Source organism: Trematomus bernacchii, unplaced genomic scaffold (genome assembly GCF_902827165.1).
Source record: "Trematomus bernacchii unplaced genomic scaffold, fTreBer1.1, whole genome shotgun sequence".
Lineage (NCBI taxonomy): Eukaryota > Metazoa > Chordata > Actinopteri > Perciformes > Nototheniidae > Trematomus > Trematomus bernacchii.
The window spans coordinates 27,874,713-27,899,070 of NW_022987739.1; the positions used below are offsets into that span (position 1 = coordinate 27,874,713).

A 24,358-nucleotide genomic window follows, 5' to 3' on the forward strand; every position below is an offset into this window, starting at 1 on the left:
TGAGACGCAGAGAGGGTGAGCGGATGGTTTCTGCATGTGTGGTTCCCACCGTGAAGCATGGAGGAGGAAGTGTGATGGTGTGGGGGGGCTTTGCTAGTGACACTGTTGGTGATTTATTCAAAATTCAAGGCACACTTAACCAGCATGGCTACCACAACATTTTGCAGCACCATGGCATCCTATCTGGTTTGCGCTTACTGGGACCGTCATTTGTTTTTCAAGAAGACAATGACCCCAAACAAATCTCCAGGCTATGTAAGGGCTATTTGACTAAGAAGAAAAGTGACTACATCAGTGCTACATCAGATGATCTGGCCCCCACAATCACCCGACCTCAACCCAATTGAGATGGTTTGGGATCAGTTGGACCGCAGAGTGAAAGAAAATCAGCCAACAAGTGCTCAGCTCCTCTGGGAAGTTCTTCAAGACGGTTGGAAAACCATTCCAGGGGACTACATCATGAAGCTAACTGAGAGAAGCCAAGAGTGTGCAAAGCTGTCATCAAGGCAAAATGGGGCTAATTGAAGAATCTAAAATAAAAATCATATTCTGGATTTTTTGACCCTTTTTGTTTACTAGATAATTCCATATGTGTTCTTGTATAGTTTTGATGTCTACAGTATTAATCTACAATGTATAAAATACTTTAAATAAATAGAAACCTTCGAATGAGAAGGTGTGTCCAAACTTTTGACTGGTACTGTATTTAAGAGAATATCTTTGGGTTTAGGACTGACAAAAAATAAAGACATCACCTTGTACTTTTCACATTAATAATGAAAATAATCATTTGTTGTGGCGCTACTTCCTAATGGCGCTCCCAAGGGTGATTATTACAATTTTAGATTATGTAAGTGATTTATATCACGGATTCTGAAGTTGCAGTACAAAATCGTATTGTATATTTTTGTAAAATGACAATAAAGGCTTTCTATTCTATGATATGCTATTTACATATGTGTTGTTGAAAGGAATATTGTTTTCAGGTTTAATTATACGTTTTTTTCCGACACTACAATATGGAATTGGTTATGATCCATCACACGTATACATATGTATACATTTTGGATCCACACCTCCTATTTAAAAAGGGCTGACTATCAAAACAATTCATTAAAATTACAATGTATTATTCTAGGAGAATGAAGAAAAGCTTTGCTTGCTCATCAAAGTTGCATTGTGACAAACAATGGGGAAAGATACGCCATTCTGTTTTGTTGGTCTTTAATTGACAGAACAATAACCATGTTGCTTTGTAAAAAAATCACTTGCCGTCATAATTTTTTGCACTAGGAAAAAACTTTACTACCACTTTATTTAATTGTTGAATTGTCCAGAGTAAAGTGGCCACGGAATGTTTGAGAACAACTTTATAGTATTTTCTTTTCATTTTTAATTACAAGCTAAATATTATAAATGTTATAAGGCTTGGTGAGGCAGTTTTATGATGCATGCAGCATATTTGGGAATATTACCTTCTATTAATAAAGTTTTACAGATAGAATTAACATTTGGGGGAATGTAAATTATGTCTAAAATTATGATTATATTATGGGGTTTTTTCAGTTTTATTACACAGCCTTGTAATGTGTTCAAACAACATGGTAAAAGATAACATCTTGAAGTCATCATTAGGACTCATTTTAAAGCAAAGGACCTTTACAAGAGACTTGTCTTTGTTAAAAAATACAAAAGCTAGGTGTTGATGTCCTAACAATTAAAGCTCCCATGTCATGCTTTTCCGGTTATTACCCGTCCCCTTGTGTGTTATGAAGGTTTTCATGCATGTAAACGGTGTGCAGAGTCAAAACCCTCAAAGTACACCCTGTAGCGAGTAAAACTCTAACACAGAAAATACCTCCCCAAAACGCCTCGTTGGAGATACGTCACTGCCCATTTGATTCTTCCGGGTACCGCATGATGTCATGCGGTACCCGGAACGAAATGGACCAATCCCGAAGAGCTATGGCCACACCAGCAGCGGCGTGTTCCTCCTCCAGAGGTTCGAAGAACCGGCATTTCACAGACGAAAGCTTCCAAAACATTGCCCAGTTTGAGGCCGGATATGCACAGCTTGTTTGGACCGTTTGGAGCAGGGGAAGATCTGGGTATACAACCTGTAAGTTTGCATTGTTATTTGTGTATTTATCAAACAAGACTGTTTAAATGTGTAAACTGTGTTGGACTGCTAAGCCATTGACACAGTGCTAACTGTGCTAACTAAGTTGCTAGAGTTTCCATATATCAACTCTAATATCAGCAGATGGCCTTGCATACATGTATCTCATAGCAGGAGAATGTCTGCATTCACACACAAAATACCTATTGACAGTATACTCCGGGTGATTTGCCGGTCAGTCGCGAAACGTAATTACATTATAGCTGGCGTAGCGATCTAACACACGGAGCTAGAGCTAGTTTTGGTCAGAAAAACATTTTTGTGATGCTACGTTGCTAGCGTTTAAATATATCAACTACAATGTCAGCAGATGGCCTTACATGTTTGTCATGGCAGGAGAATGTCTGCAGTCACACACACGGAATACTCATACAGTATACTGTACTGTGATTTACCGTACATTGTGACCGTACATATACTGCATGTAGCTAACGAGGCTAGCTGTATGCTAGCGCAAAACAATGTATTCATGCAAGTTACATTGTATGGTAGCAGAATACCCGTATACGATTGCAATTATAAACACGTTATTGCTAGCCTAATATGAACCACTAGCTTTTGTTCATAGTAGTTTTATTACACTGCATTATAGTTGCCTTTCCTCCAAGCTAACGTTCATATCGTGTTAGCTACCAAGGTAAACAAAGCTAGGTTAGCATATTAGCAGGCAAGCTGTTCATTACACAACTACTACTAACGAGTCTAAAACAACTAAGTTTCTCTAATATTTTGTGATTTGCATTTGATTTCGTCCAGCCAGATCCTGGCGGACAATCCATGACGGGGAAGGGATTCTACTACTACTGAGGGTGCTAAAAGGCACCGCACCGACTGTGCGCAGGCAAGATGCGAGGAGGAGGAATGAATGATATACCGTGTGTATATATGTATATTTATGTTCATTTTGTACATTTCTAAAAATAAAGTTTAATGGAAATACTTAGTAGGCCTATCCTTTCTTCCCTGAATTCATATATAGCAAACCATGATTTGATTTCTCATCAAACAGTAGTAGTTTATAACGGGTAAAAATAACTTACTCTTTGTTATGAGAGTAGCTCGTAGGCCACAACGGAAAGACAAGGAGACATACACGAGTTTACAAAACCACGGCACATTTATTGTGGTAAATGCAAAGATAGGTGGTTGAGAGGATCGCAGAGTTAGTCTTCCTGCAGCCGCTTTGGAGAGAGACTGTGTCCGGAGGTGTCCGTGATCGTGCTGATTAGCCTCTTCAGCTCCACCCCATCGTAAGACAAAGGCCCTGGGGCCGTCACACTCTTCTATAACAACAGTTAAAAATATATATGTATATAAAATATACCGCTGTACCGACGCCATGATAAGACTGATGTTACGCTGAGAGCAGCCGGGAAAAGCACTGACATGGGCGCAGCCTCTCTGGTGGTTGACTAATCAGAACGAGTGGCCGAGCTGACCAATCGGAGCACACTAGGCTCACAGGGAGGGGGGGGCAAGAGCTCCAACGAGTCGTTTAGTGGAGAAAGTGAATACTGCTGAATACACATGCTTGACAGAGATGCTGTATGCGAAACCAATGTGAGTTTGGAAAATTGCACAGTATAAATCTATTTTAGTATACCTCAACAATGTAATTATGATCAGTGGAAATGGCCATGACATGGGCCCTTTAATGTCTTTGAATTATTTGGGCCGTTTCTCTTAAATTCTAAATCTTTAATATTTAATTATATTGTTTCTTCTTTTCTGTGTTATTGGTATCTAATTTGAACATATAACATTTTGGATGGGTTAAAAAAGTATTAATTCAAGTAAAAGCAACTATCAACACTTAGTGTAGATTGTTGTATTGATGTTGTAGTTATTTAGTTACTTTAACAGCTAAGGACATTTCACACAAAGAAAGGAAGTGATTGACAAACATAGTTAATAATTACACATTGTTTTTATTTACTTAAGTCAAATACAGAAGTCTAGCACATATCAGTGATACGCCTCATGCTCATGAACCTCTGGCCGCTCATGCCCATGTCTCTGAAGCTCTTGTACTCTCCAGGCCTCATGTACATCATCTTGCCTCTGTACTGGGGCTGCTCGTACATCAGCCAGTGGCCCTCCATCACGTTGCAGGACTGGCACTCGTTCATGCGGTAACGCTCCTGAATGTTGTCACAGTCGTCCATCAGCTCATTCATCTGACCACCAAAGTTCTCCTTCTCGTGGATCCTCATCCTGAACTGGCCTCTGTGCTGTAATACCATAAAGGGAAGATGTAAGTAGGCAACACAATTTATGACAAAGAAATTGATTAAAATCAAAGAGATGTATAAATTGTGTCTTACGAAGGGGATCATTCTGCAGGATCTGATGGTGTCGAACATCATTCCCATGCTCATCATGCGCTGCATGTCCTGGTACTCGCCCTTCCTCATGAAGAACTGGTTTCCCATGTAGTTGGGGCGCTCGTAGGTCATGAAGCAGCCGCTCTCAACCCTGCAGGACTGGCACCTGCTCAGGTAGGAGGACATGTCAGAGCAGTCGCTCATGCACTCATAGGAACGACCCTGGAAGTTCTTCTCCTCGTAAAAGACAATCTGAAATGGAGAGAAAAGTAATGGTTTAGGAGCCAAATAGTTAATATCAGTGATAACATCAACTTTTGATGTATTTTGCTGTGTAGAAATGTATTTTTAGATAAGCATCCCATTACCTTGCCCATGATGATGGTTTAGGTAGTTCCAAGTGGATGGTTCAACTTGCTCTGCCAACTCCATGAATCCAGGCCCCTTTTATACAAAAGTGTTGGGTCCATGACGTGTTGTTATTCAAATGTGTAAAGCTGATGATTAAGCAGTATGACTTCTGCTGAACGGGGTCTGTAAAAGTGTAACAATGGCTCTCCATCCATACATTTCTGGCAGCCGTCATCTGCATTGTCTATTATAAGCATGAGCTTTGTGTGTGTTCCATTTTCAGTCAGAAGCTTCTCCACATATGGTCTGATCAACACTGATGGAACGAAGGTGACAACAGTCCACATCTGTGACAAACCTATGAGAAACCCAGAAACTGTACAAATATTGTGTTAGTATAATTAATTAAACATCCTGACTTTGTATTTTTATGTATTATCAAAAAGGTTTCCCTCTCAGCTGATCACAATTTCTGTTTTTTAACTTAAAAAAAAATGGTGTTAAAATGCCACCTTACATTAATAAAAACATTGAAAAGGATTCAAAACTGCTCTTATTGGAACAAATGAACACAACTTCGGACAATTTAATCACATTCCTGAGATATCGCCTTCACGAGAATTGAAAAGATGTCTCATCACAGAGACCTTGACCTTTTACCGCAAAATCTATCCGTTTATTCCTGAGTCGAATATGACATGTGTGCCACATGTAAAGCACGGTGAAAAATACTGTTTGGATATTCTAAGCAGCAGAAGAGCAGTAAAGCACCAAGCGTGTTGTCCATACTTGGTTGTCCATAATTAAACATTTAGCTACCTAAGCTAACATTATCTCATATCACAAGCTAGCTGCATATGTTTCATGTGTAAGAAATTATTATTGAAGAGAGAGAGTGTGTATAGAGTTACACTCTCTGTCTCTTCAATAATAATTTCTAACGGCCCGTTTCTAAATATACATATCAAGAGGAAAGTGTTTTACTTACCCGTTTTTAAATTCATGTAAAATCAGAATGCTCTGTTTCTTTAGATTACAGCGATCTGATTTTATTGTGAAGCAGCCGATTAGATTTACGAACGAAACCCGTAATTAGACGAGAAGGTTGTGCTGGAGAGGAACAATACAGCATAGTAAACCCTGAGTTAACAGGTGAAGTTAAAACTAACAAGCTTCCTTGGTTGACACGGTGAATCCGTAATTCATGCTAACTGTTATATTATGCAAATGTATCTTGCAAAAGTCATGCATACCTGAAAAAATGAAAAGCCAAGCCTTAAGTCACTGTATTTCCCAAGTAAAGAGCATGCTTGGCTTCTACCAGTACTTGCTGGTGTGAATTTGCATCTTTGCCATACTATCAAATAAACCCTTTTGCTAGTTGAGCTATCAATACCTCATAACATTAGCTCATAGCATTCATTTCCTAATTTATTTGTGTAGGCATACTGCTACAGTCAATGTCTCATCCACAATTATTATTACAAATACATAGTCTTACCTGTTCACGTATTCATGTAGAGACAGAAGGCTTTATATATGTGTGATGCTAATTGACTAAAAACATGCTAACTACAAAAATATAAGTCATTATCTTAAAAAGGGAAAGCTGACAACAAAGAATACAGAGCTATCTTTAAACAGACAGCTGAAAGCAAACTGTAATTCAGTTAGCAACACACTATTAGAAGAAGAAAAAAAAGTGCAGCACTATCTTAACTTCACATACAAAACGTGTCAGTTGCTAATCAAGCTACATGTGGAGCATGCTAACGTTATTAGCATAAGCTTTAGGCCTTTTACATTGCATAAATTAGCCTAGCGGATAGCTAACATATCCTTTACTTACTTAAAAAAAGTATGTATACATTTATTTACTCACTGCTGGATGGTTTCAGTCACTGCAGGACAGAGGAACAAGGTTGACTTTCTGCCTTCTGAGTGGCCTGCTGGAGCAGCTTCTTAGTGGCTGAAGAGACTCATCAGACTGGTAAAGAAGGCCAGCTTTGTCCTGGAGGCCCTCTGGACACTGTGGAGTTTCAGACAGGTGGATGATGGCCAAGCTGTCGTCCCTGCTGGACATCATGTCACTTCCTCCTTTGTTTTGCAGCACCTTCAGTGACAGCTGCTTCCCCCGCGGTGTCTCACAGAGAGAAGCTGCAGGTGCTTTCTTCCTGCAGCAATCAGACTTTACAATCAACACACACCCTGTAGAGCACTGTGGACCATATGAGCAGTGGTGGAATTTAACCAAGTACATTTACTTAAGTACAATTATGAGGTAGGCTACTTGTACTTCACTTGAGTATTTTTGCATTATGCTACTTTATACTTTTACTTGACTACATTTTGGAGGCACTATTTTTTTGTTTTTACTCCACTACATTAAATTTGGAAAACGACTTACTAGCTACTTTGCAGGTTTCATAATACAGAATATAAACCAACCAATAAATCATTATTATTATAGGTTACGCTTCCCATTAGTATAGCAAGTAATACAAATAATCCCCACCTTTACCAAATGAACATTGAAATGAATGCATTAATGATGATTATAATACAGAAATGTAGTATTTTTAAATCTGATATGGGCCATACTGGAAAATTAGTACTTTGTGAATGCAGGACTTTTACCTGTAACAGAGTATTCCTACACTCTGGTATTCTACTTTACTCAAGTACAAGATCTGAGTACTTCTCCCAGCTCTGGCGGTGTCTCACAGTGAGATGCTGCAGGTGCTTTCACATGAGAATACCACTGCTCATGTGCACTTACACTTTTGTACAGTTGATTATTGTTAATGTGTTCATGTCTCTGAATGTTTTTGCACATTTCTATATATACTTTACATACTTTTATAATGTTGATACTTATTTTCATTATATATACATATTAAATTGTATTAACATGTGCTTGCCTCTTTATTTAATATGTTAACTTATCCATTGTATTTGCCTTTTTTTCTGCTGTAAATTGCTGTAGAGGGAGCACAAAAGGCTGTTGTGACTATACTTGTCACATGCCCATGGACCATGGTAAGTTGTAAGATCAACTGCCTTCAATTTAAGCAGATAATCGTTTGTTTTATTCCGTTATTGCAGTTTATCCTATTTATTTATCCATCCGTTTATCCATGTTGCAGGATTTGTTTAATCGGTTTGTTTGCCACTAAGTCAGACACAACTTCCTCCCTGTGCACAAATGTAAAGCCACTTCCTGATACAGGAGCTGTCTTTCCTAGGTGTTGATTTTTTAATTAGGGGTGAGTAATTTGTGCAGTTAGGATCAGGGTGCTCAACCCTACGAAGCAACAATTGGATAAGCAACGGCATTGCTTTTTTAGCTAGGCAAAATAGCTGCTACCTTAGCACCATAGTAACTGGCTCAGACACTTGTTCAATTACATAACCCTGAGATTCATAAATGTCATCTGCATGTCTGCTAAATACAAAACATGTTTTAAACAGTCCACTATTTTACTGTCGACATTGCAGGCAACCTTATTTTTCTGCAGGACTGCAATGTGCAACAATAATTAATAAATGTTATCTAAATAAAAGTCTTGAGGACTGTATTTTAAACAATTTAAATGGCATTACATTTGGTAGAGTGCACATAACTACTTCATACAGTGATGTTTCTTTTGATTTTCTATACTCATGACTTATCTAAAAAATATAAAATCCCATTTCTATTTCAAGAAAGTTCTGTATGTAAATTAAATAAATAGTTGTAAATAATCAGAAATATGTAAAATAATTATTTACATAAAATAGGATTTATAGTATTTGAGTTAATTTGTGTCGTGGTGTAGGCTGATTGCCTTAGCTTATTACACTTACCTTCAGTATTATATGATAATATATATTATATGATAATATATAAATCGGGCAGATAATTGAGTCATAACAAGTATCACAGAAGAAAAGGTTGATGAAGCATTATTCACTCTCATGGGTATTTTATATGCTGCAGTACAGTTATGGCTGCTTACCCCTCTTGTTTCTTGTAGTTAGGGTGTATACAAAATGTCAAAAATAATTACCTTTTGTTCACAGTAACGGCAAATGTATTACAGATCTGCAAACCACACAGCCTTTTTATCGTCTTAATGAAAGGCTCTGTTTATTTTTAAGCCCAGGCAACAACATCAGACTTTGTCAAACTAATCAAAACACATTCACAAAGGAGATTTAAAAATGCAACATCTTTAATAAACAAAGTGTTTGATATTTACAGCAAGGTTTCGCTAAATGGCTAAAATTCGTTGACCCTCCTGAAGGAGCCAACGATGGCGCAGGTGGCGCACCAGTCGCGGTACCTCCTGTATTCCCCAGGTCTCAGGAAGTACTGTCTGCCTCGGTAGTTGGGGTACTCATAGAAGATCCAGAAGCCATTCATAACATTACTGGAGTACACATGGCGGTGATGGAAACGGTCAGACACACAGGGACAGTCATCCATGAACTCCATCATGTGACCGCTGAAGTCGGGCTTCTCGTAGATGCGCAATCTGTAGGAGCCTCGATACTGTGGGAACAAAGGACATGAAGTCTTCTTTAACCAAGTGCCTTTTGGAAATGATCAGACTTTAAAGCAAAATGTCCATCGTCTTTAATCGTCGTCTTACCTGTGGAATCATCCTGCATGAGCGGATACAGCTACTGAATCCCATCCACCTCTGGTAGTCAGGGTACTCTCCCCTCCTCATGAAGTACTGGTGGCCCATGAAGTTGGGTCGCTCGTAGATCATGAAGCAGCCGCTCTCCACCCTGATGGAGTTGCAGCGGCTGAAGTACGAGTGAAGGTCCGTGCAGTCGTTGCTGCACTCATAGCTCCGACCCTGGAAGTTTTTGTCCTCGTAAAAGATAATCTATTGGGGAATAAATGTGTCAGTAGCTGCCAATGTTTCAGCAATAAGAGTTGAGAAAACATAAAACATACTGAGAAAACGTTGCAGTACATTTAATATAAGCAGAGAGAAAAAAACAGTACTTACCTTGCCCATGGTCTCCGTTGGAGAGATTCCCCATGTTTTCAGGGCTTTTTATACTACCTCTTGACAAACAAAGTATTGTTATTCAAATTCTCTATAATTGAAGGCTACTGGCACATGTTTACCTTTTTGTTGGAGCACAACATTGGGACGGAAATATGGATTTGTTTTTGGAAAAAAGGATAAATAATTAACTGGTTTGGTGTTTTGACATGCATGGACAAAGGAAAAGACTAGTATGGTATCCACACGTCCAGTGGACAATGGCTGCAGAACAACATGGAACAGCCCTTTCGCATTAAATATGTTGCATAACAGAGCAGGAAGCCATTTGCTCTGCCTAACGTTCTACCTGAGCAAACCCACTGTATGCAAATAAGTAAGTTTACACCGTGCTGTTGGACTGTGCTACTCTGAAACCAAAGGTTTTAAAAGTTTCTTGTACTGTATGTGTGTGTGTGTGTGTGTGTGTGTGTGTGTGTGTGTGTGTGTGTGTGTGTGTGTGTGTGTGTGTGTGTGTGTGTGTGTGTGTGTGTGTGTGTGTGTGTGTGTGTGTGCGTGTGCGTGTGCGTGTGTGTGTGTGTCTTCAAGTATCTGACAGTTTGGACTCTATGGACTACAATTCCCTTGATGTATTCCATACATGTCTGACTTTTCGAATACTTCCCCTTTAATATTATATATAATATTAAACTACAAAATGAGTAGCCTTTACATTATTGCTCCAGATTTAGCAAATGATTACTATGCTTTTACTTCATGAAGATGGATGTATTGATGTTGTTTGTCTAATATCATGTAAATATTAAAATAAATATATTTTCGGAAATATCCTCCATGGTGTCATGGGGAATTGTTGGTGCCATATTTGTACATGTTTTTTAAAAGGATAATGACCAGTTATATTTTGTTTGAATTTCTAACTGCAGGGACTAGAGAGGATATGTAGAAAATCTTCTGTTTCATATCGTAAGTAAATACACACCTGTGACGCAGTATTAGTTATGAACATTTTAAAATCGACGTGCATATTTATTTTTTAAATGTTATTTACTTGGATATTTTTGTTTAAAATCAATGTTTGATATTATTAACTGACATTATTTATGGTGATATATACTGTAACAAAACTCTCTTTGGTGTATAGAAAGAACACTTTTTCATAAGGTATTGTTCTTTAACTGTCAGTAATAGTTTTTCTAAATATTATGAATGTTAACAGAATACCTATCTTTCTGATAATTTATAAGTATATTTTAAGAAATAATAAAGTGCCAGTAGCTATACGGTATAACAATTATGATCATCAGAATCAGAATCAGAATAATTCATTATTATTATTTGGAAACATTTAAGATTTTGGTTGTAATTGGTTTCATGCTGTGCATTTATAAATTGTGCTTGGAATATTATGTTCTATAATACTTTGAGACAGTGTCTATGTGTGTCATTCTTCACCAAATCCATCATGATGTTTGAGGTGTATGTCTTAATCTCAATCATTGCATTTGTGATATTCAGCTCATTTTGTTATACCAGTGTGTGCTGCGTCTCTCTATATTCAGCTTAAGCTTTAACACCAAACATGTGTTTATGGTCTGCCAGTATATCCACCAGTTTTGGGGGGCTCAAATTGGGAGAGGGCAACTAATGGATTGTTTGGTATGGCAGTCTACGTTTGGGAACAATCAATTGTAAGAAAAAAATGCATTTAGAAATCCTACAAAAAAGTGTTCAACTAATTCAATGACCAATTATGAAGCACAAAACCACAGCTGACAACTGGCTAATAAACACAAGAGAGGCATGAATGTTTATGAAGCTGTTGAAGTTTATTGGAAAACACAGACTTGGGGAAAGATGCGTTGAATTAAGGCATGACTTCAGTTCAAGTCGCTGATTCTTCTGATGGAGCCGACTCTGGGGCTGACGCCTCCCCAGTCGCTGAACCTCCTGTACTCCCCGGGCCTCATGTAGTACGCCCTGCCCTTGTAGTTGGGCTGGTCGTACAGCAGCCAGTGGCCTTCCATCACGTTACAGGAGTTGAAGTCGGACATGCTGAGGCGGTCCTGGATGTTTGGGCAGTCGTCCAACATTTCGTGCATCTGACCGGACATGTCGGAGCGTTCGTAGAGCCTCATCTTGTAGGAGCCACGGTGCTGGGAATGGATGGAAAACATTGTTACTATGCAGCATTATAATACATCCCATTGGTATCCAGAGATATTTTAGGTGTGATCTCTCAAACTAGTCAGGTACATCACTACTGACATATTACAAGCCTTTAAGAGCTAGAAAATAGCACATCAAATGGAAAAAAGACTACAAAATTGGTCCATTAGGGATATTTTTTTATTTCTGACTTACCTGGGGGATCATACGGCAAGACTTGACACAGTCGTTGAGGCCAATGGCACGCTGGTTGTCAGAGTACTCTCCTCTCCTCAGGTAGTACTGGTTTCCCGTGTAGTTGGGCCTCTCATAGATCATGAAGCAGCCGCTATCCACCCTGATGGAGTTGCATCTGTTGAAGTACGAGTGGAGGTCGGCACTGTCGCTGCTGCACTCATGAGAGCGCCCCTGGAAGTTCCTGTCCTCGTAAAATATGATCTGCAAAAAGCAATAATTGCACATGCACCGATAGTTTCATTTGTTAATGCAGAGCTTTGGATGGAAAGTAATGGGTAAAATACAATGTGGATAAAACCATAGTTCCTTACCTTTCCCATGGTTATGTTGGTATCAGACTGCGGTCAATGATGACCCTCAGCCAAGTCACTGTGCTTTATAAAAAAAGAAAGAAAGGGCGGCTGTGTGATTGCACAGCATAAAGCATTGTCATTTAAATATATCCCTCACAGCGTTGATGTATCAGGGGTGCGGGTGGGTGGGAAAAATCTGTTTGTGTATAGATTATTCTTGGTGTGCGATGAGTTATTGTTCTTTCCTCCATGTTCATCACTATTTCCCTCCAGAAAGGGCCACCGTACAATAGACTGTGAACTGTACAGCATCAGCAGGATTAAACCGATATAAAATGTTGCGGACACGTGATAGTCAGTACAATCCATCATGTCAGTATGTTTTTTAATGGACATGGGCAAATGTACAGTATTTTCTGTGGTACAATACATAGTACTTCACTCTCACTACTTGAAGGCTTCTTAAAGCCTTTGAATCTTGAATCTTGAAACTAATGCCATGTTTTAAAATGTTTGAGGTCCTGCTCACAACTGAAGCGAATATGAAGACTCCATTTTGCAAATGCTTTATTACGATGGTGAGTACAAGTCATGAAAATGTTGTTGTCTGTGCTTTTCAAAGGTTTTTTTAGGATATTGTCTTATCCTTCAAGATGAATGACAAAATATTACAGAAAAAGGTCCAAGTGAGAGTCACATAACGTATATTGTCCTTTTGGTGGTCTTTATCTGAGCATGAAGCATTTCCAAAATGTCAATGCAGCTCTTGGATGCTCTAAAGCAGATCAATAGTCCAGGATGCGTCTGATGGAGCCGACTCGGGCGCTCCTGCCTCCCCACTCGCTGAACCTCATGTACTCTCCGCGTCTTATCAGGTACATCCTGCCCTGGAAGTCTGGGTGCTCGTAGAACAGCCAGTTTCCATTGGTCACGTTGCAGGAGAAGATGTCGTTCAAGTGAAAGCGTTCATGGACGCTGGGACAGTCGTCCGCCAGGTCCATCATCTGACCTCCGAACTCGATCCTCTGGTACAGGCGCATGCTGAACGCCCCGGCATCCTAGTTTAAATTGGAAACATTTAGAAACCAAAAAAACATTTATATGTCAATAAATGTTATCCTTTGTGTCAGCTATATTGTATCTTTAATGATAACACGCCATTTTATATGAAGAAATATTAAGAAAGAATACAATGAGTCGTTAATAATCTTAAAATGGACTGTATACACCCAGATGTGAGAAGAACCTTGTGGAAGATCAAAGCATGGGCCATTACATTTTGGAGCGAGTTCGAATCAATGGGCGGATACACTTGTTATGTTTTACTTATAGAGAAAGCCTTGATCTTGCTCTCTCTAAAAGACCTTACTAATGTGGTTTGGTTGGTGTCTAGACTGAAATAGTACAGTCTTTCATGTATCAAAGTGACTTTTCCTCTAGCTCCACCATAAGGTTAACATTTGTGATTTGGATTTAAATATAGTGACACTTTAAGATGGATTGCCATGACATTTGGCAATAAAAGTCCAACTAAAACAAAGTGCTGAAGGCACATTTTTAACCTGCCAGAAAAAAAGTAATACACACATTTGTATTCGGAGAAGAGAATCTCCTACACATCACCTCAATATCCATATTTTAATAGAACTATATAGCTCAATATAAACCTGGTTTGTGTTAGAAATCCCCCAAAACATTTGCTCACCATTGAGATGAGTCGACAAGAGAAGACAGAGTCGGTGCCCATCCAGTGTTGACAGTCGGGATACTCTCCTTTCTTCAGGCAGTACTGGTTCCCGCTGAAGTTGGGCTGGTCGTAGATCATGAAGCAGCCGCTCTCCACTCGGATGGAGCTGCATTGTTTGAGAACGCACCTCAGTTCGGCACAGTCCTGGTTGCACTCAAACTGTCGCCCACAGAAGTTCCTTTCCTCATAGAAGACGATCTAGAAATGGAAAATATTGTGCTTTTGTTTTGGAAATAGATTTCTAAACATATTTGTAACTTATCATGCTGTAAAACTTAGTTCTGGGTATTTCCAATTCCATCTATCTTGATTTAATATGAAGCTGAAGACTTAAAAAGAAAAACCTTGGGGCCTGTTTTCATTTAGTTTACTTTACAATATAAGCATGTTCCTCACATGTTTTAACCCACTTTCTCCTTATTTCATCTGAAAGAAGAAAGAAAGGAAGCTCAAGACTTCAAATAAAAGCCTTGAGGCCTGTTTGAACTTTGTTAAATTCACAATAAAAGCCTTTTTCTCACAATATTTCCATCTGATTCCTCATATTTTACCTTGAAAGAATCATAGTAATGAAGGTTAAGGCTTGAAAAGGAAAAACTGGATGCCTTTACTTCACATAATGTATTCACTTTCTCCTACTTTAAATGGAAAAAACACGGTTATGAAGCTCAAGAACAACCTTGACATTCAAAATAAAAGCATTTTCCAGTCCTATAGGTAAAAAACGGTGTTCTCTCCCCCTTCCTATTCCTATAGTGTTCTGTTTACCTTCCCCATGATGCCCCGGTTGCCTTGCGCCATGCCTTCACCGTGTGATCCGTGCAGCTCTTTGAAGACTCCCACCTTTCACATATATAGTGAAAGCAAAACGCAGACTCTGCACGTGTCATTCATATTGTAATAGCCAGAAATCTTTGTCATTTTTGTCACGGTGTTACCCTGAAGAGATATTTAGGAGTAATGGTTGTACAGGTAAGAGCTGTTTGGTAACGTGTTGTGGCATGAGGTTTTTTAAATGAAACAGTCCTGAATGGGTGGATTTTTTATATATATTCGTATTTTATCCTCTAGTTTATGCAGAGGTGCTCATGGAGAGATTTCTTGCATCAGAGTATTTATTGGTATGCACATTTTTTCTTTTTTTATCACCTAATTAACTCGATGACTATATGATTAAGTCGATGATTATATTTCCACATCTTTGGATCTTTTGCTAATTTATTATCAATACTTTCTCCAAAGTTAAGTTTAACCAACAGTGTTTAAGTTCACACTACATCGCTTTTTCTCTTATTTTCAAGAATAATAAGTTGTGAAATTGAATATTAATAGATAACAATATTATTTATAGATCCTATGTATTTGTTTATTATGACCCTATAAGTACATATCATTTGTAAGCTGTATCTAAAGATGATTATATGAGCAAATGTTATTCCTCACATTGTTTTCATTTGAGATTTTCTGTTTGTTTTATTTTAAAGGCATGTTAGTTTGATCTGTGGTTATATATCATTTCAACTTTTTACCACTGCCCTCTGGTGGACAGGCTAATGTCTGTCCAATAAAAACACCAAAAACAATAACGGCACACTGCTTTAACAGAACGTTTTAAATCTAAAATTTGAACCAGAAATACCCTTGTATTAGTTTGTAGCATACTCTGTATTAGTTAATCAGATGTCAAAGCAAATGTAGATGAACCAATCACTCCAAAAGGTTCATTTAACATCTATTCTGGAGCTTTTGATCATATCACAAGACATTCACCAAGAAAAGAATCACTTTGAAAGGTATATTTTTTCCAAGCACTAAAAGGATTTCTTAAGGTTAAAAGTTTGATCCTGTTTTTCCACAACAACTGGGCAAACTATTGGCTGATGGAGATCATGTGATATGATCATGTGATGTGTTTTAACAGCTAATCAATGGACCTTGTGGTAAGATTGTCTAAAGGCAAGATTCACTTTTGTAATGTATTTTTAAATTATTTCATTTAGTGTCAAAGAAGAGCACACTGAGAGAAGCAGACTTTCTTTAAGCGCTACAATGGATTACGCTTGAGTCTCGGTTGTAAGTGTCAGCGCTTGCAGGATTTTATTCAGGCCTCTGATGAGAGTCAGGATGTCAGGCCATGACCCCTTCACATCCTCAGAGGAAAACATGCCCTCCAAACGCAGAGAGCAAGAGAAAAACTGAATACAATTGAGCACTGACGCCATTTTATTCAGCGTGTGAAACAGGGCAAAGAGCAGACATTTGACAAGAACTGTGTTTCTGTCTTTAGAGATCCATGAGACGCCTGATGGAGCCGATCCTGGAGTTGTTGCCGCTCCATTCGTTGAAGCTCTTGTACTGGCCGGGCCTCATGTAGTAGTGACGTCCCCTGTAGTTGGGCTGCTCGTACATGAGCCAGTGGCCGTCCATCACGTTGCAGGAGTTGACGTTGGACATGTGGAAACGCTCATTGAAGTTGGGGCAGTTGTCTGTCAGCTCCATCATCTGACCTCCCATGTCGAAATGCTCGTACAGCCTCATCTTGGAGCTGCCGTTGTGCTGCAGAGGGAAAGTAAAATGGTCACATCTCAACAAAAGTTACAGAGGTTTCAAAATTGTTTAAATACTGTCTAAAGCGTTTTGTTCGGAGGAATAGTTTGATATTTTCTGAAACATGCTTATTTTGGTTGCCAAGACATAGATGAGAAGATTGATACCAAACATGAATACATTTAAAAGAAAATATGATATAGCAAGAGCAGCTAGTTAGCTTAGCTTAGCATAAAGACTCGGCATTGCAGTTTGCCTGGCTCTGTCCAAGTCAAAGTTGAATCCTTGGCCGTATTTTTCTACTACTGTATATCATCTCTACTACATGAAAACATATGTAATACAAAACATCTTAACCATTTCTGATTATTTGGTAATTGTTCAAATGCAACTAAAGGAAAGAGTCTAAATAAAGGCTACTTTCATGTTACCTCAAAAAATGTAATGTTATACATAAACATTCTCTTGATCTGTAATTTAGTATAACATCTATTTTATGTTCAAAAAGTATATTGTTTTTGTTGTAAAGAAAACAAGTTAATCCTGCATTTGTTCACAATGTTTATGAACTTAACAGTCCATTCCAAATGTATATGTATGTATAGATGTGGCAATGAACAAAGCTTTGGTAATACTGGCTAATAAAGCTATTTGAATTGAATTGAATTGATAATATAGGGTATATTATTTGACAAGAGGCCTCACCATGGGGATCATGCGACAGGACCTGACACAGTCATTCATGCCAGTCATGCCCATGTAGTCGGAGTACTCTCCCCTCTTCATGTAGAACTGAGTTCCCATGAAGCCCGGGCGGTCGTAGATCATGAACATGCCGCTCTCGACCCTGATGGAGCGGCACTGCTCGAACCTGGAGTGCAGGTCGGAGCAGTCGCTCATGCACTCATGGTGCTGGCCTCCAAAGTTCCTGTCCTCGTAGAAGATGATCTGAAGGAGCAAAAAACAAAGAATCACATTGAGTACGGTAGTAGTATGTATCAATGTATACAGTGTTTGTTAATTGCATTGGAGTGAAACAAAACCAAAAAACGATATTAAAATATATATCCCCTCAGTTAATTCACACCAAAGTTTCTAACACATTTTAGTAAGTGCCTGCTTTTTATTATAAATGTGTACATCACAATTGTATATCACAATATCTCAAATGCCTCACTTCCATTGAAAGAAAATCAACTATCATATTGAATTATCAGCCAGTCCTATCTTTATTTTTAAAGTAAATCTGGATACAAACCTTTCCCATGATGGCAGCTGATGTTGGTCAAACTTCCTTCTGTGCTTTGACCACCAAAGGGAGTCCATGTTTTTATACGTTAGCCCGTGTTGTTATTGTAGTCCTGCAGTCAGCAGAGACCCTACAGGAGTCTCCTGTTTGTCCGCTGGGATAAAGGGTTAACAGAAACTCTGCAGCTTCCAGCAACAGCTGCAACACAATCAGCGCTGAGCTCTTTGACCCATCTTCTGTCTGTTTTAAATGGGATATTGTCAGTGTAGTCATACAGGGTTAAGAAGCTGAACATATGTGTAAACATGGGGAAATAGATATATGTTTTAATAAGCTTAAACAGTGTTTGAATATGTTGTCTACTGTTGTCAGTAACAGACGAGTGAGTTAATAGTACGCCCATTGTTGATCAGTGATGATGCTTTCTGTATCTGAAGGGATGTGATTGGCAGACAAAATAAAACAGGAAAATAACACACTTATTTTCAATTTATCACAAACAAGCACTTCATCTTAAATATTTAAAACAACAATAAATATAAAATGTATATTCTAGTGTATTAATGTAAGGGTCATGCATATATTAATATAGACTCATACATGATTACATACAAATATTAGAAGTGGTAATTATTAAGCGTGGGAAACACTAAGGCAACACTTTATGCTCATAATAATTATTTGGTCTATTCATATGTAACAAAACCTAAAGCTACAAGTGTTAGTAACAGTTTCAAATGACTCTAGATTTGGTCCAGTTCACAATATATTGTCCAAAAGATAAAGCCTACTCAGGTTGACTAGCAAATTAGTCAGAACTAACTTTACAACATAATCGGATACAGAAAGGCGGATTTTTTTTGCGCATGAGAATAGACCATTTGTATTAAGTGTTATTAAAGAAGAATATCTCTTCGTGTGCCACCATCTGAGCAAAGTATTTATTTACTGTCAATAAGCAGTAAAACTCTTTGTTTATGGCAGAGTATCCTGACTGGCTGCATCACGGCCTGGTACGGCAGCTGCACCGCCCTCAATCGTAAGGCTTTACAGAGGGTGGTGAAAACTGCAGAGAACATCACCAGGACGGAGCTGCCATCCATGGAGGACCTTTACTCCCAGCGGCTCAGGAAGAAATCCCTCAGGATTATAAAAGAACCCCATCACCCCAGCCACAAACTGTTCTGTCTGCTGCCGTCTGGCATCCGGACTAAAACCACCAGACTCAGGGACAGTTTCATCCCACAGGCAATAAGACTGTTAAACACCTGAACTGCTGAAACAACATCCATAACATTCATCTGCTACTTAGAATTATGTATCTACTTATCTAATATATCATTCCAATAACTTGCATATAGACTCTTATTGCACTATTTCACTTTTTTAAACTATTTTTCTTTTTGTATTTACTATTTACTATTTACTATTTACTATTTACTATTTACTTGCACTATTTTTCTGTGTATCTGTGTTATTGTGTTGCACTGTTGGAGAAGCCTGTGACCTAAGATTTTCATTCAGTTACACTGTAACTATGTTCGTATGACAAAATAAAGAACCTTGAACCTTGAACCTTGGACCTTGAACCTTGAACCTAGTAGTTGTAGAATATGTTCAGGCATTAATACGCTTGCTTTATGCTTTATAATAACTAATAAAGAGCCAATAAACTACTTATATGCATGCTAATAAGCAACAAGTTAAGAGTAAATATGTGTATCTAAAGTGTCAGTGTCACTGAAAACAAAATAAGAAATACTGGTACGTCAAAAGATGGATTTCTTTTTGTTAGTTTAATGACCCAAAGTGGCTTTTTAGGAGCCAGTCGCTCGACACCAAAATATATATTAACAAAAGCACAGAGGAAACAGTTTATAATAGATTAATTTATTTAGTTATTCAAAACAATCTCTTTATCATTATGCCAAATGAAACACCCCACTCCTAATTTTACCACACAGTTCAAAGACATTTCCTCAAATAGATGTTTTTTTCAGGAGTTGGATTTTTTTTAGATGTAAATCAAATCAATAGCATGCATATATTTTATTATTAAATCAAAACTCTGTGATTCTGCGGAAGGACCCGGTGGTGGCGCAGGTGGCCCCCCAGTCGCTGAACTTGCGGTACTCCCCGGGCCTCATGAAGTACTGCCGGCCGCGGTAGTTGGGGTGTTCGTAGAGGGTCCAGTAGCCCTCCATCACGTTGCAGGAGTAAATGTCGTGGCTGCAGAAGTTCTCCTGCACCGACTCGCAGTCGTCGCTGAACTCCATCATCTGACCCTGGAAGTTGGGACGCTCGTAGATCCGCATCCGGTACGGGCCCTCGCTGGCCTGGAGGAAACACAGGGAGGTAAAAACACAAAGTTAAAAACAGGAAGTGTACAGGCAGTGGAGTAAAGTAACTAAGTAGATTTAATCAAGTGCACTGAAAAGACTGAAACATTGACTTTAATTAAATGTATTATGTCAACAAATGCCACTTAATTGTATTCGGTTAGTTGCAAGTAATAATATTGTAGTTGAGCCTAATATTTGTATTTCAACTTATTTAAGCTTTCAACTAACCTAATACAATTAAGTGTGATTTGTTGACATAACATTAAAGTCTTAATTAAAGAAGACATTTTTTGTTTTTTTCAGTGTAGCTCATACACTTTACATATTTGTAATTATTGTTAAATAAAGGAATAACAGAAAAGAATATATCCAGTTACATCCATTTAGTTTAGTCCCGGAGACTTTTGTTCGGAGCGAAAAACCTTCATTTGCAATTGATTCATTATAATTTGCATTATGCACACAAAATAAGTCACATAAACTGAACAAAACACACATTTAGGGACTTTTTAAACAATGAAAAAAACGAAATAACATACATATAACAAGTTGATCTCTGATAAAAAGAATATGCATTACACCATGTTGTCTATTGCACTATTTTATGTTCTTAATTTTATGTTATGTATACTCTATGTTGATTTTCAATGCAAAAACTGTTGTGTAGCTGTATGACAATAAAGCCTTTGAATCCTTTGATGAATTCACTTTAAAATACGGTGTGTGAAAACTCTTTGCACAAAGGAACATCCATTCATTCCCCTTCTTCATTGTCTACCAGGTCAAAACACTCAAACAAATTATATAAAGCAGACATTTTGACTCACATAGGAGAAGGTACGGCAGGAGCGGATGGTGTCATTGTAGCCCATCCAGCGCTGGTAGTCGGGGTACTCGCCCCGGGTCAGGACGTACTGGTACCCGGTGTAGTTGGGCTTCTCGTACAGCACCCAGCAGCCGCTCTCCACCTTGATGGAGTTGCAGCGGCTGAAGTGGGGGTGCATGTCGGGGCAGTCGGTGTCGCACTCATGGGAGCGGCCCTGGAAGTTCCTGTCCTCGTAAAAAGTGATCTGAGTCCAGGAGAGAAATCAGGGAGAAATCAGGGAGAGGTCACACTCAGTCCACAATTCCTGCAAATCTATTTTATTGCACCATTTAGTGACAACATGTATTTTTATGCTTAGAAAGTTGTTGTTGGAGAAGCCTAGGAACCAAGATTTCCATTCCCAAAACTAAGCTGTAGCTATTGTGCACATACATCTATGAAACAGGAATAAAATACATATATTATCTCATGCAAAATAAAACATTTCATTCTTAATATAAGTTGTTGCAGTATTAATCCACGTCCGACCGAATGAACAAGAACATTTTAATTGAAGGTCTTTTGCATATTTGTGTTGTCTGCATGCAGATGTTCTCAAACATAAAGCCAATAAAGGCATCAAAGAGTGTTTTAAGTCTGTGTGATTTAATAGTATGGGTCTTTTCACATTAATTGCACACTTAGTTTCCCACCTAGAGCCTAATCATAGCTGCAAAAGAAGATAATTAAATTCTAAATATATAGTTGTTGCACTATTAATCACTTCCCTGCTGTTTGAACAACATATATTTTAGCCTAACACCTCGTTTTTGGTTTATTTTATTCCTGCATGCACATTTTTTTAACATAAAGCCTGTTGAAAGAAGTCAAAGACAGTTTTAAGTGATGAGGTAAAACTCTTCTTCCTTCTCTTTTTGCCACAGTTAGTTTCGGACCCAAATCCTCATCATACCTGCAAGGTTGACGCGTGAGCAAGCAGCGTATTCTCGCACCTATCATGATATAAATAGCTACACAACAGTTTCTCTTTGACATTTTTTAGAGGTTGCATTAATATCCAGAATGTCCTGCATTGCCCTGGCTACAACACCAGGTTTATAAATCCAGAAATCCAGAAAACCTTACCTTACTACTCATCTTGCAAAGAGTCCTGGAGCCAGTCACCTTGGGGAAATGTTGGTCTCACTAAGCAGCAGCAGAGCGCTCTATATAAACCTCAATCAAAGGGTGAGCAGCTGTTATTTCAATGAGCGGGGGTTTAACGCGCTGGCATCGCTGCCAAAGGTCCTGATCCTGGGCATAGAGCGAAAACGCCTGAATCATCACTGCAAAAGTCCTACCAGGCAGATTACTGACCCACGTGCCCTCTTTATTGATATGCACATCAGAAAGACTTTTTATCTGCTAATCCTTCATCAAGTGGATCAATCTTTCCATGCAGAGGTCATCACAAAACAACACAGCATGTAACCTTTTCCTGGAATGTCAAACAATTGGAGCTGAAAGTCTCCAAATGTGAATATTTGAGTTGTTCTTAAATGCCTGGCTACATTTCTGACATCAGTATTGAAATTATTTGTTACTATTTGTAACTTCTACATGGTCAAGTCATTAGTGCACATCATAAAATCACTTTCTCGTTTTTCCTTTTTAGCTAATTGCAAACAATTATGTACATTTCCTGTTTCCTAAATGATTGTTATTGCTCATGCAGGGATGCAAACTCATCAGGTATGAAAAAGGTGACAAGGATCCGAGCCCCCCGACCCCACGGAATATCGGCTTTAAAATGAGGAATAACAGAGGATTTTAGCAGTCAGAACTAAAGCAGTTAATAATAACAGAAACGCCAAAGAGTCACATCTAATAGAAATATATAAAAGCATTTATTTTAATTGTGTAGCAGTCAGTTTATAATTTTGAAAATGTATTTTCATGCCTCTGTGCAAGGCTGTCTTTCTATCTTTATAGCCAGTGGTGTAAAGTAACTAAGTTCATAAACTCAAGTACTATACTTGGGTACAATTTTGAGATACTTGTACTTTACTTAAGTATTTACATGTTATGCTACTTTGTTCTTCTTCTCCTCTACAATTCAGAGGTAAAAGGTGTACTTTTACTCCACTACATGTATTTAATACCTTTAGTTACTTTACAGATGTGGATGAATGATGTGAAATATAATCAAGTGTTAAATCAGACTTTAGTTCCACCTGGAGTAAATCCACAAGCTACCCTGCAGTATACAAAGTCATTCAAACTAGCTGCACCTTTACCAGCTTTGAGAACACTTTAATGATCAATCATTATAAAACATATCATATATATTATTCTGAAATGGACCAATCTGCACAATGACTACTTTTACTGTTGCTACTTTAACTATATTTTGATGATAATACTTTTATACTTTTACTTGAGGAACATTTTGAATGCAGTACTTTTACTGTAACAGAGTATTCCTACACTCTGGTACTTCTACTTTTACTAAAGACAAGATCTGAGTACTTCTACTTTTACTGTCGCTACTTTAACTATATTTTGATGATAATACTTTTGTACTTTTATTTGAGGAACATTTTGATTGCAGGATTGTTCCTCCACTCTGGTACTTCTACTTTTACTCAAACCTGAGTACTTATACTTTTACTCAAGTACACGATTTGAGTACTTCTACTTTTACTCAAGTACAAGATCTGAGTACTTCTACTTTTACTCAAGTACAAGACCTGAGTACTTCTACTTTTACGTACAAGACCTGAGTACTTCTACTTTTACTCTAGTACAATATCTGAGTACTTCTACTTTTACTCAAGATCTATACTTATACTACCTCCGTTTATAGCCTATGAAAAAAACTATTAGAAAACGAAGGCTAAAGCTAACGTTAGCAGATAGTGACAATGTATGCTAGTTAGCTAGCTCAACGATTCATTAAATAATATTGCGACAGGAACACTTTTCAGTGCACATCACGCTCTGCCGCTCAGGTCAGGGAGCTCTGCTCTGAAGTTCTGAACACCTGAACGGCCCGTTCTAACAGCTGTTCACCAGCGGTCCAGTCTGTGCCACAGTGACTCCGGACCACACA

General features: G+C 38.3%; 6 protein-coding genes across 8 annotated transcripts; all 6 read right to left on the reverse strand.

Moving 5' to 3' along the window:
• Nucleotides 1-4,102: 4,102 nt before the first annotated feature.
• Nucleotides 4,103-7,042, reverse strand: LOC117495343 (gamma-crystallin M1-like). Its single transcript, XM_034146543.1, has 4 exons — nucleotides 6,737-7,042; nucleotides 4,872-5,230; nucleotides 4,504-4,755; nucleotides 4,103-4,410 (listed from the first exon to the last, which is right to left on the reverse strand). Exons 2-4 carry the CDS (start codon nucleotides 4,878-4,880, stop codon nucleotides 4,135-4,137), a joined length of 537 nt encoding a protein of 178 aa, XP_034002434.1. The 5' UTR covers nucleotides 4,881-5,230; nucleotides 6,737-7,042; the 3' UTR covers nucleotides 4,103-4,134.
• A 2,073-nt stretch (nucleotides 7,043-9,115) lies between these two features.
• Nucleotides 9,116-9,866, reverse strand: si:dkey-57a22.15 (uncharacterized protein LOC795575 homolog). 3 transcript variants are annotated; one of them, XM_034146562.1, is made up of 3 exons: nucleotides 9,858-9,866; nucleotides 9,489-9,731; nucleotides 9,116-9,388 (listed from the first exon to the last, which is right to left on the reverse strand). In XM_034146562.1, the coding sequence occupies exons 1-3, from the start codon at nucleotides 9,864-9,866 to the stop codon at nucleotides 9,116-9,118; spliced, it is 525 nt and encodes a 174-aa protein (XP_034002453.1). The 3 variants fall into 3 exon arrangements, with proteins under 3 accessions (XP_034002453.1, XP_034002450.1, XP_034002451.1); XM_034146559.1 differs by having other exon boundaries at nucleotides 9,116-9,412; XM_034146560.1 differs by having other exon boundaries at nucleotides 9,849-9,866.
• A 1,853-nt stretch (nucleotides 9,867-11,719) lies between these two features.
• On the reverse strand, nucleotides 11,720-12,589 carry LOC117495372 (gamma-crystallin M2-like). Its single transcript, XM_034146580.1, has 3 exons — nucleotides 12,575-12,589; nucleotides 12,222-12,464; nucleotides 11,720-12,013 (listed from the first exon to the last, which is right to left on the reverse strand). Exons 1-3 carry the CDS (start codon nucleotides 12,581-12,583, stop codon nucleotides 11,738-11,740), a joined length of 528 nt encoding a protein of 175 aa, XP_034002471.1. The 5' UTR covers nucleotides 12,584-12,589; the 3' UTR covers nucleotides 11,720-11,737.
• A 752-nt stretch (nucleotides 12,590-13,341) lies between these two features.
• On the reverse strand, nucleotides 13,342-15,080 carry LOC117495361 (gamma-crystallin M2-like). The gene is made up of 3 exons (XM_034146568.1): nucleotides 15,072-15,080; nucleotides 14,262-14,501; nucleotides 13,342-13,614 (listed from the first exon to the last, which is right to left on the reverse strand). The coding sequence occupies exons 1-3, from the start codon at nucleotides 15,078-15,080 to the stop codon at nucleotides 13,342-13,344; spliced, it is 522 nt and encodes a 173-aa protein (XP_034002459.1).
• Nucleotides 15,081-16,586: 1,506 nt separating this feature from the next.
• On the reverse strand, nucleotides 16,587-18,117 carry LOC117495359 (gamma-crystallin M3-like). The gene is made up of 3 exons (XM_034146566.1): nucleotides 18,109-18,117; nucleotides 17,556-17,798; nucleotides 16,587-16,859 (listed from the first exon to the last, which is right to left on the reverse strand). The coding sequence occupies exons 1-3, from the start codon at nucleotides 18,115-18,117 to the stop codon at nucleotides 16,587-16,589; spliced, it is 525 nt and encodes a 174-aa protein (XP_034002457.1).
• Nucleotides 18,118-20,019: 1,902 nt separating this feature from the next.
• LOC117495354 (gamma-crystallin M2-like) lies at nucleotides 20,020-22,404 on the reverse strand. The gene is made up of 3 exons (XM_034146558.1): nucleotides 22,393-22,404; nucleotides 21,269-21,511; nucleotides 20,020-20,435 (listed from the first exon to the last, which is right to left on the reverse strand). The coding sequence occupies exons 1-3, from the start codon at nucleotides 22,402-22,404 to the stop codon at nucleotides 20,160-20,162; spliced, it is 531 nt and encodes a 176-aa protein (XP_034002449.1). The 3' UTR covers nucleotides 20,020-20,159.
• Between the last annotated feature and the right edge of the window lie 1,954 nt (nucleotides 22,405-24,358).

What these genes read in the sequence shown, in the direction of transcription:
- LOC117495343 (XM_034146543.1), bottom strand. An exon ending in CCTGCAGAATGATCCCCTTC is followed by an intron (nt 4,411 to 4,503) that starts GTAAGACACAAT and finishes ATGGTATTACAG; the next exon opens with CACAGAGGCCAGTTCAGGAT.
- si:dkey-57a22.15 (XM_034146559.1), bottom strand. An exon ending in CATGCAGGATGATTCCACAG is followed by an intron (nt 9,413 to 9,488) that starts GTAAGACGACGA and finishes TGGTTAAAGAAG; the next exon opens with ACTTCATGTCCTTTGTTCCC.
- LOC117495372 (XM_034146580.1), bottom strand. An exon ending in CTTGCCGTATGATCCCCCAG is followed by an intron (nt 12,014 to 12,221) that starts GTAAGTCAGAAA and finishes ATCCATTCCCAG; the next exon opens with CACCGTGGCTCCTACAAGAT.
- LOC117495361 (XM_034146568.1), bottom strand. An exon ending in CTTGTCGACTCATCTCAATG is followed by an intron (nt 13,615 to 14,261) that starts GTGAGCAAATGT and finishes AATTTAAACTAG; the next exon opens with GATGCCGGGGCGTTCAGCAT.
- LOC117495359 (XM_034146566.1), bottom strand. An exon ending in CCTGTCGCATGATCCCCATG is followed by an intron (nt 16,860 to 17,555) that starts GTGAGGCCTCTT and finishes TTCCCTCTGCAG; the next exon opens with CACAACGGCAGCTCCAAGAT.
- LOC117495354 (XM_034146558.1), bottom strand. An exon ending in CCTGCCGTACCTTCTCCTAT is followed by an intron (nt 20,436 to 21,268) that starts GTGAGTCAAAAT and finishes TGTTTCCTCCAG; the next exon opens with GCCAGCGAGGGCCCGTACCG.